We start from the raw sequence: 20485 nt of genomic DNA on the forward strand, positions 1-20485 counted from the left end.
CATGGAAGAGATGCAAAAAATTGAATTATGTCAACCCAACAGCCCTCGTTGAACACATTAGAGAAAATAACCACAGTTTTGACTTTGTGAACCCCAAAATTGTAGATTAGATAAACGGGTCTTTAAAAAGATGATCCACATTTTCAAATAAAAAAGGGTTAAAAAAATACTCATTTCAATTTGTTGAATCGAACGCCCAATTCTAATCAGTGGTCTCATCTAGATAACATATTCCTTATCAATGTGTCTGTGGTTTCATGTTGTTATTCTCTCAATTTCATTGGTCTTTGTACCAATGTTGTCCGTAATATATTCAACTTTATTTCAATGTTTGGTAAGTTGCATTTTCAGTTTTTTTAATTATATTTTTCCACAATATTAGGAAACAAAAATTATGTCATTGCATTATGTATTGGCATAAATACTGTTTTGTTATGAAATTATTTTATTGTGGCTTTAATGAAGTACGAAAAGTTGGCAATAAAATAAATTGTTCATCTATGAATATTTTTGATCACTTTCCCAACAAAAACAACATTTGATCAATTAGTTGGATTACCAAACCTTTCAATTTCACAAAAAATTCTCAAAGGTTTAGATCAGACTACTGAAAATCACCTCAAACAATATTTTCTTGACGAACGTGTATCTAGTCTAAGTCAAAGTAGATCTAGAAAAACGGCAAGTTTCTTACGGCGAAACATCGATGTCTACCAGTGAGGATGACAGTGTTCCAATTAAGTAACTTTCTTTAGTATATTGTGTAGAAATCCTATAAATGATTTCTGATATAAATCCATAACGAATGTTTGGAATACAAACTGAGTAGAGAAAAGTGTTTTTTGAATAATTCAATGTTCATATGGAAGTATTTGTTTCGAAAGAATTTTTCTTTCGTGTAATTCAATGTTTATATGAAAGTAGCTGTTTCAGGAGGGCTTTTTCTTCCAGATTGTGTCTGAAAGTTACTTCTTTGTATGATTTACACATCTGTGGATAGAGTTACATCTTTTAAAATGTATTGCTTCCTTCCATTCTTTGGAAGATTCCCACATTTTTTTGTATCAAGAAGGAGTAGTAGAAAGCCAAAAACTTTCTTTCCCTAAAAATAGTCAGTCCTAAAAATATAACTTTCAATATAAACTACTAAATATTCATACTCACTTTCGTGTAAGAGCCTTTAAGACTGAAAGTTTCGATTCTTTATCTGTACACGGACCAATATACAGTAACTTGTCAAATCTTCCGGGCCTCAGGAGAGCTGGGTCAATTAAGTCTGGACGATTCGTTGCTCCTGAGTAAATGAAATATTATTGGTTAAGTCTGTCTCAATAAGTAATATGAAATTGGTGGTTTGCAATCCTCGAATAATATTCAGGCAATAAACATCGAAATGACTCTTGATGAATTTGAAAAATAAATCTTCTTTGTTTTGGATGGTCAATGTAGCTTTTTGAGATGCATTTTCTCTGTTTTCGGATATTTTTACCAATGCCTAAAGCAGTGTTTCCCAAAGTGAGGCCCACGCCCCACAGGGGGGCAATTTGATTGTTGAGTAGGGGCAATTCGAAAATGGACTCGACACAAGTTCAACCGCTTCGCTCGGGGTCATTTAAATGCAATGCTAGATTTCGTTGCCAAATTTAATGTTCGCACCTGAATGGCCCATCGCAACTTCTGTGGTGTTTTACTGCATTCAGTTGGTGTTAATTTGAAATAAGTGTCCGTTAAAATTGTTGTAAAAGCTCGTTGATTTAATAAATATACACATTGTATAGATATAATTGTATTTGATTTTATTTTTAAAACCATCATAAAATTTTGTCAAATGGTAAAAGTATGGTATTATTTTGCGGTGGCAGTGTAGTAATTGTGTTATATACATTTAAATACATATTGATTTTTCAGTCTATGTTTACTCTATGTCACATTAAATCAATTTTAACACTTTGAATTTAATTTTTTATTGATTTTATATTTATTTTTTATAGATATCCCATAGTTGAATGAGTGGTGCAAGTAAGAAAAAAACTTGTCCATATTTGGAGGAATATTTGAAATTTGGGTTCATACCGGCTGATAGGCGCATTTGAAGGCGAAACATAGTGTTCATAATAATTAAGTTTTGAATTACTTTAAAGAAAAATTTTGAAAATAGAACAACATTAAAGTCTCTATTTACTGCTCATATTTCAAATATTAATGGTGTTCTTGCGGCTATTTATCAATAGTGAAACCGTGAATATCAGCATTTCTCAAAACGGATCCTGAAAAATATGAGAGATGTAAAAGCTAAGCCACTCAGTAACAATTCTGTTAGCAGAAGAATAGGAGAATAATATAAAATCTCTGTGCAGCAAGCATCAAGTGCAAGGATCTTACTGAATTAAAATAATGAATTGATATAGAAATAATTCCATTAATATTATTTGGAATTTAAATTTCAGTTTTTCATTATATGTTTTGAAAATTTACATACTGTGTTTTGTTAACAATTTCCTAGTGATTTCTTCCAAAAACCCATGATTTGAGTTAATATTACAGTTACATTTTTTAATATTAGAAGTTATGTATGTTACATAGGGGGGAATAAGAATTTTAGAAAAGCAAGGTGGGGCATGGCACAAAAAAAATTGGGAGACACTGGCCTAAAGTATCTTTTTGAATAACGGTAGCATACACTGATCTAACATCTTTATGATGTAACTGAATTTCTACACTGTTAGTTCTTCGATGGAACTTTGCGATAAAAATATATAACGAAGAAAATAATGCCTCTTGGGAACGAAATCTTTTTGGCTTTCTACTTCTCCGAAAATATGAATCTTTCCTGAAAAATTTCTTCCATTTCAATTCATAATGTTTCTATATATAAATACATTGAACAAATTGTAACGAAATTATGAGCATTCAATACATAGTCAATCAATGGTCAATACATTTATACATTCAACACATTTTCATTTTGGGTGTATTCATATCCTCAATAGTTAACTGTATACGGTGAATTGAATAATTAATACATTACTGAGTAATACGATGAAACTGTGACCAAGGTTCCATAACGAAGGTTCAAAAAACAATTAATGAGAAAATCAACCTACTAAGAATAATAAGAAAAACCAAAAACAAAGAGTCGAAGAGAACTAAACTTAGAAGAACACGAAGATTAGAATAAATGCTAAGAAAAACCAAGATCATGAAATGTTGCTTACAGATATTTCACAACGGGAGATGGACAAAATATAACCAAGAAAAACAATTCACATGCGGACTAAAATTTACCAAGATATACATAACGAAGAAGGGGGTAACAGATAGGATGAAGATAGGTTAGGTTAGGTCCAAAGTGAGTGGGTCTATTCGACCCTCCACCGCAACCCGCAAGTGTTTATTGTGGCTCACACCTATTCACACTCGACCAAATAAACTCAGCTTCTTAACGAAGCCGATTAGTTTGTATGGTGAGTAGTCTTTCAGGTCTGATGATAAGAGTACGGCTCTGCCGAACTCTAAAAACCTGATTCGGTACACGGCGGGGCAGGCACAAAGTATGTGCTCTGCTGTTTCATCATTTTCCCAACAGAAGCAACACACACTGTCGTCCGACAGTTTGAGTCTCTGCATATGATGATTCAAATGACAGTGACCTGTAAGAAGGCCTGTTAGACATCGTAGGTCATGCCTACTGTAGTGAAAGAACTGTTTGTTATCAAGCTCCGAAGAGTGAATAAACACCTTAGAGTGAGCCAATCCTGGAAGATTCTGTCAGAAGTCCATGAATCTTCTTGCCATCCAAGGGTTCAATCTAAAGCCTAAAGCGATGCAAATGACAGGTTCTGGTCCGATTAAACTGCCTACAGCCCCCTTCTCTGTAAGGGAGTGAGCAGCCTCATTGCCTTCCAGGCCAGGAACTCAGACCAGAGACAATCTGTTGAGTCTTCCTCAACAGATACTAGAGGTCGTGAATGTTTCATCGGGTCGCTTAAGCGACCCTCTATAGAGAATCTTGTGAATTCTTGCGCTGCGAGGTAAATCAGAGATACTCTCACAGAACTTCCTCCAGGACTCCTGTTTTGCCTTTCTATTTTCCTTGTTGTATGTCGTTAGAGTAGCTTTATAAAACTCCCAGTTACCTGACTCTTTAGCTCGATTGAGGGTTCGTCGAACTTCGTTTCTTTGTTTTTCCAGGCCTTTTGTTCCACCAAGAAGACTTATAATTATCTCTTTTAAACCTCAGTGGACAGTTCTCATGATAGGATGAGATCACTGCTTCGCGAAAATGCTCCGCTACTGTATCCATATCAGTACAACTGTGAATAGTAATGAATCCGTCCTCAAGGTACGATTGGAGGGAGTTCTTATACCCACTCCAATCAGTAGATTTTGAGTCAGAATATTCCACTACTGGTCTTAGACCTGTTTCAATATTGAAATGAATATATTTATGGTCTGAACAAGAAGGTTCAGTAGATACAGACCAATGGTGTATCTTGTTGCTCAGAGAACGCTGAGCTGACGGTTAAGTCTAATACCTCTTGCTTATTACTAGTGACAAAAGTTGGTTCCGAGTCCTCATTAATTACAGACAGCCCTTCCCCTAGCATATAATCAAAGAGTAACTCATTTAATTCGTGCTGCCCCACGCTGTATGGTGTGAATTGGCGTCACATCCCATTGCGATTCAAAGTTTGTTCCTTTTGCTGTAGTCGGTGAAGATAAACGAGAAGAAAATCAGAATTATAAGGATGAGAACAAAAACGCCGAGAAAAATGCAAATTTGAATGCAAAAGCTTAGACAAAGGGCCAAGAGATACCAATGACAAGCCTATTTGCTTAGGGATACTTATTCACAAGACATGAAGAGAAAACATAACCACGGAAAACAAGAAAATCTATTCAAAAATTTCAAAAATTGACAAGATTGATGTAAAGAAGGAATATAGTCAAATGAGGAATGTCAAAGGAAGTTTCCTGAATCTGATAGTCCAAGAGATCAAAGCTAGAGTCGAAAAATATGAAACCCACACCTTTGATGTTTACCATCATAAGAAACCTCTTTAATCTGAGGCGGCAGTTATCGCCAACAAAAGGACGATTTTGCGATGTCCAGTACTGAAATGTGTACTGAATATAACGAAAAACCAGAATTTATAATAATATAATCTCTGGAACAGTATCAGAGTTTTCAAGGTAAATTTTCGATGTACTCGTACATCGTAAACTATCAAGATCATTTGGATGACAGGGAATTTTCCTTCACTGAAAAATGGTAGTTCGACCGTATAAAGTACATACTGAAAAATTTAATTCACTAGTGTACTATAACAATTATATTCCGTCGAATCTATTGAAAAAAGTATTCGACACATTTTCCAAAGAATGGGACTAAAACTGAAATAATAATCACAATGCAATTCAATTTTGTCTTTATGGAACTGAAAATATAAAAGACCCATTTATGTTAATAAAAATATACCATACGCCCTCAGGAAACATGCATGAATGTATTTTAATTAAGGCTCATGCAACGGAATGCCTGAGAGGCATCAAAGATATATGATGAGCGACATACGAATATAAACAATCATCCTAACAATCGGGTTTTCATTCGTAAATTATGCGTACTTTGAAGGCCATTCATTCGGACATCCACATCGGAAATGACGAACCCAAGTTTATGATGACAACCAGGTTACATGAATTTTACGCGAACACGAAAAATCTCTTAGTCACCTCGATCCCCGGATCTCAACCTCTTGATTTTTTGAGGCTTCATGGGGGATGAACTCGTCATATGGTGCAAAAGATACAAAATAATCTGCCAGCATTTAGAATTTTGCAGTCATTTTGTTCGACACTGCAGCTTATGCATCAGAGCTGCAGGGAGACATTCAGAGCACTTACTATGAATATTTTTTGAAATTTTAATGTGTATTTTCCTTCTTTAAGTTCCTTTTGAAAGCATGATATTCTCATTGAACCAACATTTTTTATTGTTATAACTCAATTAAATATTATAGGTTGGAAATTAAAAAATGTTTTGCATAAAGGAGAATCATATTTTAATTAATGAAGAATGTATTAGTTTTTATAAAAAGAAAGTACATTTTTGACTGGATTATCTTGAGATAAGTTTTCTGATTTCCTGAGAACCTCGATTTTTTATAAATGAACGACCAATAATCCTCCTACCTACTTTTGAAATAAAAAAATCATTAAAAATTTTCGAAAACAATGATTTTGGTAGAAATTACGAAAATGAAATTTACTCGAAGGATCGGACTCAACATTATCACCATGGCTTATTAGGCACCCTGCGTATTCAGCACAAAACATGTTATGATTTGAAAGGAAAGTTTCATCAACCACCCGATGTCGATTTCCTGTCATTTTCTCTCAAATCATTCGTCTGTACCATAAAATCAGGTCTGACTCATAGTTTTATTTATGCTTACCAATGATGAAAATCGTTGCTGAATCATTCAACCCATCCATCTCGGCTAAAAGTTGTGAGACAACTCTATCCATAACTCCTCCCGAATCACCGGATATCCCCCTGTTGGGGGCAAGAGAATCCAGTTCGTCGAAAAATATTATACAAGGTGACGCCTGTCGAGCTCTTTCGAATACTGAAAAAATAAAAATGATAATAATGAAAAGTATATGGATTAGATCCGATAAACATATTTGCTGAATATCGGCCACATGGTGATTTTCGTAAGACGTCTGCAGATATACAGTAATAGTTCTAAACGTCCATTTGGAAAAACGTTCTCAGGAAGTTTTTTCCACATGAACGCAGTTCTCCAGATGAAAGAGTTCTTGAATAGTGAAGTTCGAGGTGTACTGAGTTGAACCTCAAAACGATGAGCTGCCACAGTCCGTCGCGTATTTCGGATATGTACCGCTCTTGGTGGAATCAAATGTGTCAAGTCACTTGAACACTTCCCGTGAAAGTATCTATAGAAGATAGGCAAATCTCCAACCTTTCTTCGATGTTCCAGTCTATCAAGGTCGCACGTGATGTTCGCGTCTCCAATCAGGCGAATGGCTCTGGAGGAATCCAGCAACTTCAGGGTATGTTTGGGGCCAGAGCTCTATACATGAGAACAATACTCCAAAGAAGGTATAATCTGAGCTTTATAAAGCATCAAAAGTTGCTGAGGTGTGTACAGTTTTCTGGTTCGGAAAAGTGTTCGAAGCTTTTGGGAAGCAGCCTTTGCAATTCCCGCGACATGATTGTGCCAAGACATATTGATTACCATTTTAACCCCCAACAAACTTATCGAAGCAGAAAGCGAAGTTGTCTGACCTGACATTATTATATCCGGTTCGGAGACATTTATCTTCTTGGAGAAAACCGATGCCTGGGTTTTTGTGGCATTGAATTGAACCTGGTTACTTTCACCCTAATTTGAAAGCATTTCTAGATCCTCATTAAGATATGTAACATCCTGCTGCCGGTAAAGATGTGCCTCCGTAGCCGAAGTCCTGGAATCCAAATGGAATGACGAGACAAGAGTGCTGTCGTCAGCAAAGCAAAATATTGAATGTTTGGTTCTTTCCAATATGTTGTTGATATACAATAAAAAGAAGGTGTGAGACAATATGGATGGATCCCTGGGGAACAACAGCGTTGATGGTTGAAGTATTCGAGAGATATCAATCGACGGCCACTTGCAGGAAACGTTCTTTCAGGAAGCTGAAGAGCCATACACAAAAATGATCCGACAAGCCATAGCATCGAAGTTTGGCCAGCAAACCCTCATGCCACACACGATCAAAGGCCTCAGAAATACCAAGCGCAACAGCTCTTGATTCTCCATGTTTCTCGATAGAGTTATTCCAAATATGGGTGACATATGATAAAAGGTCGCCTGTTGATCTTTTTCCGAAAACCATATTGATGATCGCTCAATATGTTGAAGCCTTCCAAATATTTGGGGATTTGGTGGTTTACGACTTTCACCATGATGCCCTTTTTGGGAATAGGCTGAACGCGAGCAATCTTCCAACAAGAAGGAAAAACCCCTTTCTTATAAGACAGGTTGAAGAGTCTGCTAATTTACTGGTGCGAGTTTATTTGCTCACTTTTTAGGTACAATGACGGGCACTTCATCAGGGCCAGACGCCTTGATGATAATGAGCTGTTTCAAATTTCGCCTGAGTAGACGCTGCCACTGTCGAAAAGTAATTTTCGGCATTGTGGATTCTAGTGTGGGAATTGCGGGTGGTGCCTTTCCCAGAAAATCGACTGTGGAGTGGGACGCAAATTGTTCAGCTAGTAGATTTGCTTTTTCTATAGCTGTTATTGCAATTGAACCACCCACTTATGTTAGTGGTGAAATTGTGGATTTTGTAAAGTTCTGATTAACAGCTTTAGCTACCGACCAGAAGAATCTAGATCCGTTGGGATTGGCGAGCAGTTTATCCCTAATTCTCTGATTGTGAATTCTTTGCTTTCATTTATCCTAAGTTTGCAGCTGTTGCGTTCAGTTATCGGATTTTTGCGCCACAGCCGGTAGGCGAGATTATTGGAGGTGATAGCTTGCTCGCAATTTTTATTGAACCAAGTTTTGCCGTTAAAAGGTCGTTTCATTTAAAAAGGAATACATGCATCCATGGATGATAGAATAGCTTCCGTGACTTCAAAAGCATAAGTTGATGGATCTTTAGAACTGAAACAAACAACTAGCCAGGGAAAGTTTCGGAAATGGTCTTGAAGATCCTCCCATTCAGCTGATCTGTAATGCCAAACTTTGCGCGGCTCATATTGTTCCCCAACATTTATCGGTAATTCACGCATCACTGACATGAGTTTGTGGTCAGATCCCAAGGAGGCCTTACGGTGACTGTGTAAATTTCTGGATTGGTTGTTAGGTATAGATCCAGAAGACTAGCATATTCTCCATCATGGTCAGGAATCCTGGTTGGCTCATTCATAATGTGAGTAAGTCCGCTGCTTATTGCAAAAGCCTCAGCTTCACGACCTTGTTCGTCGTTGATATTTGAAAATTCGAGCCATTCGATATTGTGCACATTGAAGTCACCGAATATGGAAATTTCAGCAGTGGGATGATTGATAAAATAGTGCCCTATATTGTGTATCACTAGGCGGTCGATAAATGCAGCATGTGAATTTGGTTTTCTCCTGTGGTATTATTTTGAACTTTGAAATGTATAACGGAGATTTCTATAGTAAAGTAAAAATTCATCAGGTTGAACAAACGATATTTTTTTTTTTTTTTTTAATATACTTTATTGTCTGAAGAATAAATTCTTATTGACAAAGCCTTGTGCGAAATATAAATAACATATACATGAAATCACAAAAGTAAAATCACTAAAATTAGGTTATAACATGAACATCATGAACATAACATCATTAGTTCAGACTTCCATTGTCTAATCTAATATATAAAAATGGATGTTTGTTGGTTGGTTGGTTGGTTGGTTGGTTGGTGAGTGATAAACTTCTACATCGCTCAACTGATCGTGATGAAACTTGACATGTATAACTAATTTTTCATAGAGAAGGTTTTTAGGCTATCAATTTTTCTGTAACTCGCCACTGGATGGCGCTGTAGAACAATTTTTTGAAAGAACTGTTCTATAATGCTGCGCACGCCTAAGTTTGTTGATTCTGATTCTGTCAAAACATTGGAACAGCAGCCATACAGCAACATAGTACTAGTCTAGTATATAAAAATGGATGCTTGTTGGTTGGTTGGTTGGTTGGTACAGCAGCTATACAGCAACATAGTACTAGTATGATATTAGCTAAGATTACCTGAAAATTAACAATTATATTGAGCAAAAGAAACTGAATCTAATATATAAAAATGGATGTTTGTTGGTTGGTTGGTAAGTGATAAACTTCTACATCGCTCAACCGATCGTGATGAAACTTGACATGTATAACTAATTTTTCATAGAGAAGGTTTTTAGGGCTATCAATTTTTCTGTAACTCGCCACTAGATGGCGCTGTAGAACAATTTTTTGAAAGAACTGTTGTATAACGCTGCGCACGTCTAAGTTTGTTGATTCTGATTCTGTCAAAACATTGGAACAGCAGCGATACAGCAACATAGTACTAGTGTAGTATATAAAAATGGATGTTTGTTGGTTGAAAACATCAAAATATTGAAACTTGGTTTGGAATCTTTTAATTCTTAATTTTCATTTCTTGTTAATGAATTTCGTATATTTTATATCGTGTTGATATTTAAATTTTTTCGTTATTGCTTCCATTTTATTTCATTGTAATTTCAGTTTCTTTTGCTTAATATAATTGTTATTTTTCAGCTAATCTTTTTAATTTTTTACAGATTCTTTCAGGGATTTCAAATCAATTTATATCATATTACACAATGGAAGTCCGAACTAATGAAATGCACCACGAAACATTGTCAACCACCTTCAAACAAACGATATACCTACGAAATTTGAAAGAAATTAAAGTTCAACTTGCAACAACAGATTTTTCAAGCAAGAATGATGCTTGAGAAAGCTTTTGTACAGCAAAACCATTTCAGTAAAAATCTTGCAGTAAATAGTCATCGGCATCAAGTATAGGCTAGTTTTATTGAATTTTTAATGTGAAGAATGGTTGAGGAAAGAAAAGTATGGAAAGAATGGAGTGATCCCGAAACAGGAGAACACGTCATTGAAAGGTAAAGAGCAGGTGAAAAAAAGGAGAAAGGACAGGCTAGAGAAAATAGAAAACATTTGTAGGAAGGTAGATAGGTTGAAAAGATTGGTGTGGGTGTCTTAGAAAAGCGGCTCTTCAAACCGCCCCCACCCGTATAAGAGATGTGTGTAAGAGTGAGAGGACGGTTTGACGTATGCATGTGAGAGAGATGGAGATCGTATCGAGCTGATAACGGATGATGTGTGTGTTGCTACAGTGTTGTCGGTTGTAAAATAAATCGTTGTTTATTGGGCGATGAGACGTATGAAGTGTTGCCGGTTTTAAAATGAAGCATGAATACGACACGACAAAAATTGTATGGTAATGAGACGGCGACGACGATGCGATCCAATATGTCAGAAGGACACTAGGCCGTATCTTCGTTAACCAAGCTAGCATCATCAGACAAGAGATTTATGGACTTCTGGCAGAATCTTCCAGGATTGGCTCACTCCAAGGCGTTTATTCACCTTTGGAAGTTTGATACCAAACAGTTGTTGGACTACAGCAGGGATGAACTACGATGTCTAACAGGCCTTCTTACAGGTCACTGTCATTTGAATCATCATATGCAGAAACTCGGACTGTCGAAAGACAGTGTGTGTCGCCTCTGTTTAGAAAATGATGAAACAGCAGATCACATACTTTGTGCCTGCCCCGCTGGGGACCGAATCAGATTTTTAGAGTTCGGCAGAGCCGTACTCTTACCATATTACCTGAAAGACCACTCACCATACAAACTAATCCGCTCCGTTAAGAAGTTGGGTTTATTTGGTCGAGTGTAAATAGGTGTGAACCACAATAAACCCTTGCGGGTTGCAGTGGAGGGTCGAATAGACCCACTCACTTTGGACCTAACCTGACCTAACCTAGCATCATCAGGAGGAGATGAGCACATGTAGATAAACATAAAAAAATTGAGTATATTGGGATTTGGAATAGGTAGTTATACCAAGAGTTAGCATACCAAAAGGACACTGAGCCATATCTTTGGTAATAATAATCGCAACGTCATGTGTAGCACGTCAAATGACGGGAAGAGTATATTGGGATTTGGAATAGGTAGTTATACCGAGAGCTAGCATATCAAAAGGACACTGAGCCATATCTTTGGTAATAATAATCGCAACGTCATGTGTAGCACGTCAAATGACGGGGAAGAAATGTAGAGTTTATCGACAAAGGAAAATCAAAGATGGTGACATACCAAAAAGTCGCATGTTCGTTAACAATAGTCGGATCGTCACGTACAGCAGGTCTAATGGAAGAGAAAGAAATGCAGAATTTATCAACAAAGAAAAACAAAGATGGCGCAACATGCCAGAAGGGCACTAAGTTGTTTATTCGCAAATAATGATCGCATCGTCACGTGTAGCACATCGAACAAAGGCAGAAGTGATGTTTCTGATGCTATTAGATTAGATTTTACAAGAAGGTACATTTTCATTTTACTCACAAATTTCTGGCATTTTATTACGCTTCTTCCTGGAATTAAGGGTTCGTAGTCTTTTTACCGATTCTAACGTGGCCCTTTTTGGCCACATAAACCTCGCATTAGTCGAATAGGAAGTCAAGAGGTAACCTTGGGATGATTGAGTGATATAATCTCAAACTCATACTGATGGTGTTCACAGGTGTTCCTACGTCGATGAGGCCATAGTCCTCCAAAATCAGTTCATAAATCTTCGAAAGGGATATAGTTATGATCTCTTTAATAGAAATTTAGTTATGATCTCTATTAGAGAAATTTTGAAATATACATCCGTTGGCGAGTGGCAAACGAGTGTTTTATATATTTTGTGAAACATTTTGGGTATACCTATTAGTTGTTGTTAATTTACCTTCTCTGATATTTTGTTCAGACTGCCCCACATACATATTGAGCAACTCTGGTCCCTTCACAGACAGAAAGCACAAATTACATTCAGTGGCAACTGCTTTCGCTATCAAAGTTTTTCCTGTTCCTGGGGGCCCAAAGAGTAATATACCTGAAATCTAAAAATTCACTTTTTGGCCGATCGAACATTTGATACGAAAAATTACCTGATCTTTTTAGTCCAGAATTTTTCAAAAATGCAGGATGCCTCAAGGGTAGATATATAGTCTTTTTTATTTCTTCTTTCACGTTGCTCAAACCACCAACATCTGACCACTGAACTTTGGGAACTTTTGGGGCCCCTAAACTTTCATTATAGTTATTCTGCATATAATCTGTAAATATTCAGGAAGACTTCATTGAACTGCTATTGAATTGACTTTTTTGACAGAAACTAGCAAATTAACGAGAGTTGAAATATGTAGGAAATTAGGCCTTCGTGGCCATCTTTTGAAACTGTTTTGATTTCATGTTTTAACGACATCGTCAGTTGGACGTTTCGCCGGTACGAGTGGTTGGTATTTTCACAGGTCTGTGGTATCGTTTCCAATGTTGGAGGTAATGACGCACTCATGTACGCACGCTATACTTATGCATGGCCGGTGAGGAAGGAAGGTACACTGGTGACCAATCACCTCCGGGTTGTTCGGCCAGTTCGATCTGCATAGTCAGTCCCGACATTCTCGTCGTACTGGTATTTCGAGAAGCTGGTATCCTAACTTTGTTGATCTTCAATCAGTACAAAGTTTGCGAAGCATGAAAGGGACAACAGACTGGGACCCTTGAGAAAATTATCTTTGAATAGCACAGGACACGTTTCGAGGCCACCCAAATTCTTGTGCACTCATCAGGTTCTTACCACTCTTTAGTAGCATCTTGTGAAGATATCATCCACTCGCGCTGGCAAACTTAAGAAGGAAATTCCAACAAGTGACTGCCAAGATCCGGGAACAGTTTCAGTTAAAATATACTTATGAGGTGTATTCTTCAATATAAAGTAAATTTATACGGGAGTTAGTCATTCGATAGAAAGAAACGTTAATGAAACATTATTAGTGAATATTTCATATATGCTCAATGTAGATTGTAATTTCACTGCTGCTCCAGGAAAACTTGTAAACTTGTTATGAACGACTGTAGCATTCTCAGTCAGTCGGTGGTATGTACCGAACATAAGCATTGGCTTCTGAACAGCTCAAATGATACGTTGGTATAAGTGAGCATATACATCTCTCCTTACGAAGGCGTCATCTACAGTATCGACAGACGACTGAAACCACGATATTAATGATAAACAATGCTCCCAAAATTGATTCGTTACAAAGAAAAGCTTCGACATCGGTCACCAAACAAAATTCCCCTTTTTGATTTTCACTGCAGTATCACTGCAAGGTAACAACCCATAAACGAAGCATTCATGATTCAACACCAGACAGTGCTATTTCGACTTATCAGTCTGAAGAATATCTCTAGGCTCGACAGGAGTCAGAAATTGGGAATGCCAATGATACACGTGGCAATGCCAGGCAACGAGATTCTAGGACACCATACCTAGAACAGCTAATCTTGGGCTAATTGATAATTACAATTCGGAAAGTTTGTACTTACAGCCCTTTACAGAAAAAGAACTTCATTCACTTTCACTTTCCGACTCATTTGGTGAATTTATTTATTAAAACAGGCGTATTTCTGAATACTATCAAAATTTGAATGGTTACACCAATTCTCACGAAAACATAATCCAAATTATTAGAAAACCAGTTACAAATCCATCTGGATTATCAGAGTTATTTGAATATGCTTTTCTCGATCGCCTCAAATCTTTTCTTGAAAAACATTGCTGGTTTAATTGCTGTATATCTGTTTTCGTGATTCTAGCCTTTAATTTTGTCATCTTTTATCGGTTCAACTGGAATAATCAGATAATTAACGGTTTCCATCAAGTAGTTGAATACATTGTAGTTGACGTGTGCCCGGCACTAATCTTTTGTGATTTAAGCCAGCATTCGACTATGTTAACCTTACAGTAGTATTAGAATTCTTGGAATTGTATGGTTTGAGGCAAATTTCACTGAAATGGGTTAAATCATTTTTGAAGTATAGAAAAGAATAGGTATCCATACAAGTAAACTTCTCTGATACAAAATACGATATATAATATCCGAATGTTTGGACGTTAATATAGGTGTTCTACAAGGGCCGAACTTGGGAGCTGTATTGTTTAGTTTCTACTTCAATCAGATTGATTGTATTTTAACAAGTTGTCGTCATATCTTCTCTATTTTTCATAAGGAATGAACAGAGATATAATGATTCCTTGATCTTCTGATTGATTCGGCCGTTACTGGCCGTTACTTGATGAAGATCCATCTCATAAACTACACCGGGTAGTGTAGTTTGTAAGATTCCATAACCGTCATAATCCAGTCATTTAAGCTTAAATTAGGTAAGAATCTCGGAATTCGAGATACCCAGCTGTAAGTCTGTAAATACTTGTATATTGACACCCTAAAAGTTGTCTCAAAACCTACATATGGTAGGGTGTAAGCAACTATTAAATTTCAAGGTCGAAGGTCACAAACATCGGTTTTTTGCGCTTTTTTTGGAAATATCTCATTTCCTATGGGTTTTTTGCTATTTGTATTTATTATCAATATTGTAGAATACAAAATTCTCTACAAATTTTGTTTGAAAATTTTTTTTATACGGTGAACCGTTTTCGAGATAGAGGGCAGAGAGCGCGCGGTCACAGCATCACTTCAGGTCAACCGGTGCCTCCGGTCGAAAACGCGCCATATATAGTTGATGAACTATCGATAAATCAATGATTATGAATATTTGTCAATTTTTATTAACTATTATATTATATTTTATCATTTTCTTCATGCATTAAATCTATATCTATTCAATAATATTGATAACCGTTTACTAAAATTAAAAAATAATTAAGAGAAAAACTTAAATCATAATATAATTACATTCCCATTTACACTAATGACATTTTGAATAGAAAATCTGTGAAAAGTCTCGATCATCTTCGTTATATGCATTACGTCAAGTCTACAAAACTTAATAAACCTGTGCAGCTTTCAAATATACCACCAACAAGTGCAGCTGCTCATCAACATTTCAACCGTGTATATTATCAAGTTCAAACTTGGTTAGGACATGATTTGGAACCCCAGGTATGGGGTTGGGCAATGCGAAACGATTTTCTGGAGCCTATCATGACAATTTTACCACCTGCTCCAGAAGATTTGCTAAATACAATTTTCTGCAACTGCAAGAGTGGTTGTGGTTCGCGATGCGGATGCAGGAAAGCGGGCTTGCAATGCTCTTTAGCTTGTGGCCAATGTAATGGGCAAGCTTGTCTCAATGCTCTACCATATCAGAGGGACATTAACGAAGATGGAACCTTTGACCCCGAAATCATGGAAGAACTTGAGACAAATGTCGTTGAAGACGATAATGAAGACCAGTTTGAAATTTACCAGCAGCCAGAAGACGACGATGAAGAGGAAGAAGATGATTAAAATTATAAATTGTAGTTTTTGTACCCTTTATTCCATTTCTTTACTTTCAATAAAAATATATGTATTCAATGATATTTTTTAATAAAAAGATTAATTCATAATTTATTTGTTTTTTTTTTTCATCATGTAAGAAGTTATAAATATTAATTAGGTTAAAATTCAAATATAATTCCTGTATTTTCATTAACAATTCTGCAATTACATGGGCAGGTAAGTGTTGTTAAATAAATTAATACTGAATAAAAAGTGGATACGTTAGGAAAAAAATGATAAAACATAATATAATAGTTAATAAAAATTGACAAATATTTATAATCATCGATTTAACGATAGTTCATCAACTATATATGGCGCGTTTTCGACCGGAGGCACCGGTTGACCTGAAGTGATGCTGTGACCGCGTGCTCTCCGCCCTCTATCTCGAAAACGGTTCACCGTATAAAAAATTTTTTTAAACAAAATGTGTAGAGAATTTTATATTCTACAATATTGATCATAAATACAAATAGCAAAAAACCCATAGGAAATGAGATATTTACAAAAAAAAGCGCAAAAAACCGATTTTTGTGACCTTTGACCTTGAAATTTAATAGTTGCTTACACCCTACCATATGTAGGTTTTGAGACAACTTTTAGGGTGTCAATATACAAGTATTTACAGACTTACAGCTGGGTATCTCGAATTCCGAAGTGAACTTACTATAATGACTGGACTATCAAAACGTAATGAAATACGTTTTTTATTCGACAAATGCTTTTAGTCACTCTCCGAATTTTTAATGTAAGATTGATTCACGTGATTGTTTCATTTCATTTTATCTACTCCTTGTTTCAATGACTTCCAATTTTGCGTATTGACATTTCCCACACATGTTAATGTCATTGGGGAATATTATTATTTTTATTATGTACTTGTGATGCACTGTTTGGAGCCTTTGGTATAGTAATGAATATTATTGGAGTTTTATTCCAACACCAAACCGTTATTTTAACACCTCGATACGTGTTTCGATTACCAAGTGATCATCTTCAGGAGAAAGATTAAACTGTTTAATTTTCATCTTCAGTAATATTAATTTTTATTATAATCAAGATTTTTGATATTCCTGACTTGTATGATCGAAATTACTATACTATTTTCAACCATATCAATCCACATCTTCTTGATGGAGTGTTTATTTCTACATACTCGGAAATAGTTATTCAATTTTCAGTGGAAATATTTTTTCATAGCTTTCGGTCGGTAGCCAGGCGGTTCGACGTGGGTGCTTTGCTCACTCACTCGAATTGACACTGCCGTGTTGGTCGGTCTTTCAAGCCCCAGTCTGAACGATATATTTTCACTTGCTATTGTCCAACCCGTGTTAGGAATCACACGTTAAAAGATATGACCTCGTTAATCCTTAGTTCGCACAAGTTTCGACTTCTGAGGGTTGTCGTTTGTAAGGGTGCAACAGCTGGTTAACGGAAAAACAGATTTTAAACAGATTTTTTTCATTGCTGAGCATTTAAGATGCCCAAGTGATAATTTGCCTTATAATAATTATGACCAGTAAACTTCTGTTGAGAATTGAATCAAAAGTATCCAGAATTAGACAAGTGATTCATCTGTCACTCACAGGTTTTTTAAATAAAATTACTTTGAAAATATTTCATCGAAGAGAAAGATGGTAGATATTGAATGTATCTTCCAATGTTTATTATTAGTGGAGACATTTGTTTTCAAAATAAATATTTTTCCTCAAATTCAAATAAAAATGAAAAAATCAGCACAAAATAATTGTCTGTCCAGGATCGCCTATACAGGGTGAAGCATTTGTGAAGCATTTTTCCAACTTTATCAATATAGAAATAATGACATATTGAGATACGAGTTATACTATATATCTACATTCCTCTTACCTATTGCACAAAAGAAATCAGTTTCGCAGATATCAGTTTTATCAGATTGTGATGTGCGTTTTCGTAATTCTCTTCTCGCATGATATACAAGCGCTCTGAGATCTTCATAGAAAAAACCGTGGGTTTTGTTAGCAATTTCTGACAACATGATATCCGTGTTCAAACGTTCCTCTTCCAAAATCCATCTGAGATTATGTTCTCGTTGCAATTCTGACGGGGCACCGATCTCAAATGTTTCCAAAAATAGTTTTCGCAAATTAGTGGGAATATCCTTCTGGTTGCTACAGCAAAATAGGAAAACAGGAAAGATATTATTTTCGAAGAGGAATTTCAATTCGTCAGAGAAGTTTCCCATTATACGTTCGTCATATTGCCCTTCACTGTTCTTCCCAAAACTCTATGATAAAAAATATATAAAATTTCATTTATTCATTCATTCACTGAAAAATTAATCAACAGACATAAGTCCAAAGGAACATTCCCAGTGAAATAAGTAGTTATGAAATACGTGGTCTGTTGAAAAAATAAGGTGAATGTTCAAATTTCACGGGCTCCTTATATCGATTAGCGATTTTTTTATGTTGGTACACTCGCCTCAAACACATGTCTACTGTTTCAGCTAGCATGTTTAGTTTGTTGAAGGGAGGCATAAAAATTAGAAGTGTTCTGCCATTGGAAAAAATGGATCAAAGAATTCAAAGAAAATTTTGTGTAATAAAATGAAATGAAGTGCTCAAAAACACTTGAAATGTTGACAGTGGCATAAGGTGATTGTACTCTTAATCAAATAAATGTTTACAAGTGGTACAAGCTTTTCATAGAAGGTCGAGAAGATATGAATGACAACGGTCGCTCTGGACACCCCAGCAGATCAACAAGCTATGAAAATGTTGAGAAAGTGAAGAAAATTGTTATGGAGAATCGTCGGATCACTATAAGAGAAGTTGCTGAAGATGTCGACATATCGGTTGACTCATGCCGTCCCAATGAAAGAGCCCAGAGCCCAAAACGCCACGCCAAGTTCAATCAAATGTCAATGCTTGTTCGAAATTTTTCGACCAAAAACAACAACCAATACTCAGCATTGAAGATATCCAAGAAAGGACTGCGTTTTACGACGATTGAGGAAATGAAAACCGAATAGCTGAAAGTGTTCAAGGACATACCAAAAGTGCATATCAGAACTGCTTCGAGGATTGGAAAAAATGCTGGCACAAGTGTATTTTATCTGATGGAAACTACTCTGAAGGAAAAATATAGAAATTGATAAATAAGTAAATATTCTTTCAGAAAAATGAATATTCATCTTTTTTTTTTATCAGACTGCGTATAAGTCTAGTCTAATAATTAAATCGTAGAACTTCAGAATGTACTGTTGAATTTTATTATTGAGTTATCTGAAACCTGAATCCTGACTCTTAGTATTACATCTAATATTTACCTCAAAATTGTGAATACCGATAATACATGGAGCAGCCATTTTTCCGGTGAAGAGAACGTTATGCAGTTTCGATTCATTATGAGCATATACATTAGCGCTTAACTCATAATTATTTATTTCATAGTAGTGCATTCCTAAACGAGCAGCTAGACAAGAAACCAGCAATCTTTTTCCACTGCCAGCATTCCCTACCATCAAGAAGGCTGGATGTAAGTTAACTTTTCCTAGAAAACACAAGTGTATTAGTAATTCATTTCTAATAGTATTTTCACATTAACATTTTCAAAAACTACCACTTTCTGGATTCTTGGATAATAAATAAGTGTTAAAGCAGCCACGAGTTCCAGTTGTGGATTTGTCGGACCTACGCGCAAGACCCGATAATTAATCAGATGATTCCAAAATGAGGATCAAATTCGTGGAAGGCCATGAATTTATTCAATTATTACAGAAACTCCGTCATCTTGAAAATTGTCACGAATATCAGAAAGTCACCAGAATTTGTCGGAAAGAAAATCAACCCCCACACCGAATATACCAATTTTCGAAAAAAAATTGATAATTCATTCAAATAATTCGCTGATGGGGATTTCTTCTTTATATGTATTCATTTTAGCATGCAGAATAAGACCCCTATGCCGAAATATGTTGTCGGGCAGAAAATCGACCCTCTCCCCGACAATAATAATTTTCAAAGAGAAATCCATAATCCTTAAAATATTTCATAGATGGGATTTTTTCTTTAAATGCATTCATTTTGATATACAGAACAAGACCCATGTGTAGAAATATTTGGTCGGGCAGCATCCACCCCGTATATAATAATTTTCACAGAAAAATTCATAATTTCTTCAAATCTTTCGTGGATGGGGATTTTTTTTCATTTGTGTATGTTCATTTTAACGTACCATAGTTACTCGCAAAGAATGAAGAAATTATGTTTTTGGCAAATACAAAAAAATTTTTTCGATAGAACTAAGAGTTGACTTAAATAATTTGAGGATTTTGAAGGATTATAGAAAAAAAGTGACTAACATAT

At 35.9% G+C, this 20485-nt stretch overlaps 1 protein-coding gene across 3 annotated transcripts in view; it reads right to left on the reverse strand.

Moving 5' to 3' along the window:
• Pex6 (peroxisomal biogenesis factor 6) overlaps nt 1–20485 on the reverse strand; it is a 32595-nt gene that overhangs the window by 1197 nt on the left and 10913 nt on the right. For 2 of the 3 annotated variants that reach the window (XM_074170348.1, XM_074170354.1), the window contains exons 3-8: nt 19447–19670; nt 18006–18402; nt 12738–12905; nt 12536–12682; nt 6459–6632; nt 1165–1294 (exon numbers count right to left, since the gene is read on the reverse strand). In XM_074170348.1, coding sequence (XP_074026449.1) covers nt 1165–1294; nt 6459–6632; nt 12536–12682; nt 12738–12905; nt 18006–18402; nt 19447–19670 — 1240 coding nt within the window. The remainder of the gene's footprint in view (nt 1–1164; nt 1295–6458; nt 6633–12535; nt 12683–12737; nt 12906–18005; nt 18403–19446; nt 19671–20485) is intronic. The other variant, XM_074170361.1, reaches the window with a different exon arrangement.

The sequence above is a fragment of the Leptinotarsa decemlineata genome, unplaced genomic scaffold, assembly GCF_025532065.1.
Source record: "Leptinotarsa decemlineata unplaced genomic scaffold, Ldec_3_MD MMD2_P_RNA_scaffold_11, whole genome shotgun sequence".
Taxonomy (NCBI): Eukaryota; Metazoa; Arthropoda; class Insecta; order Coleoptera; family Chrysomelidae; genus Leptinotarsa; species Leptinotarsa decemlineata.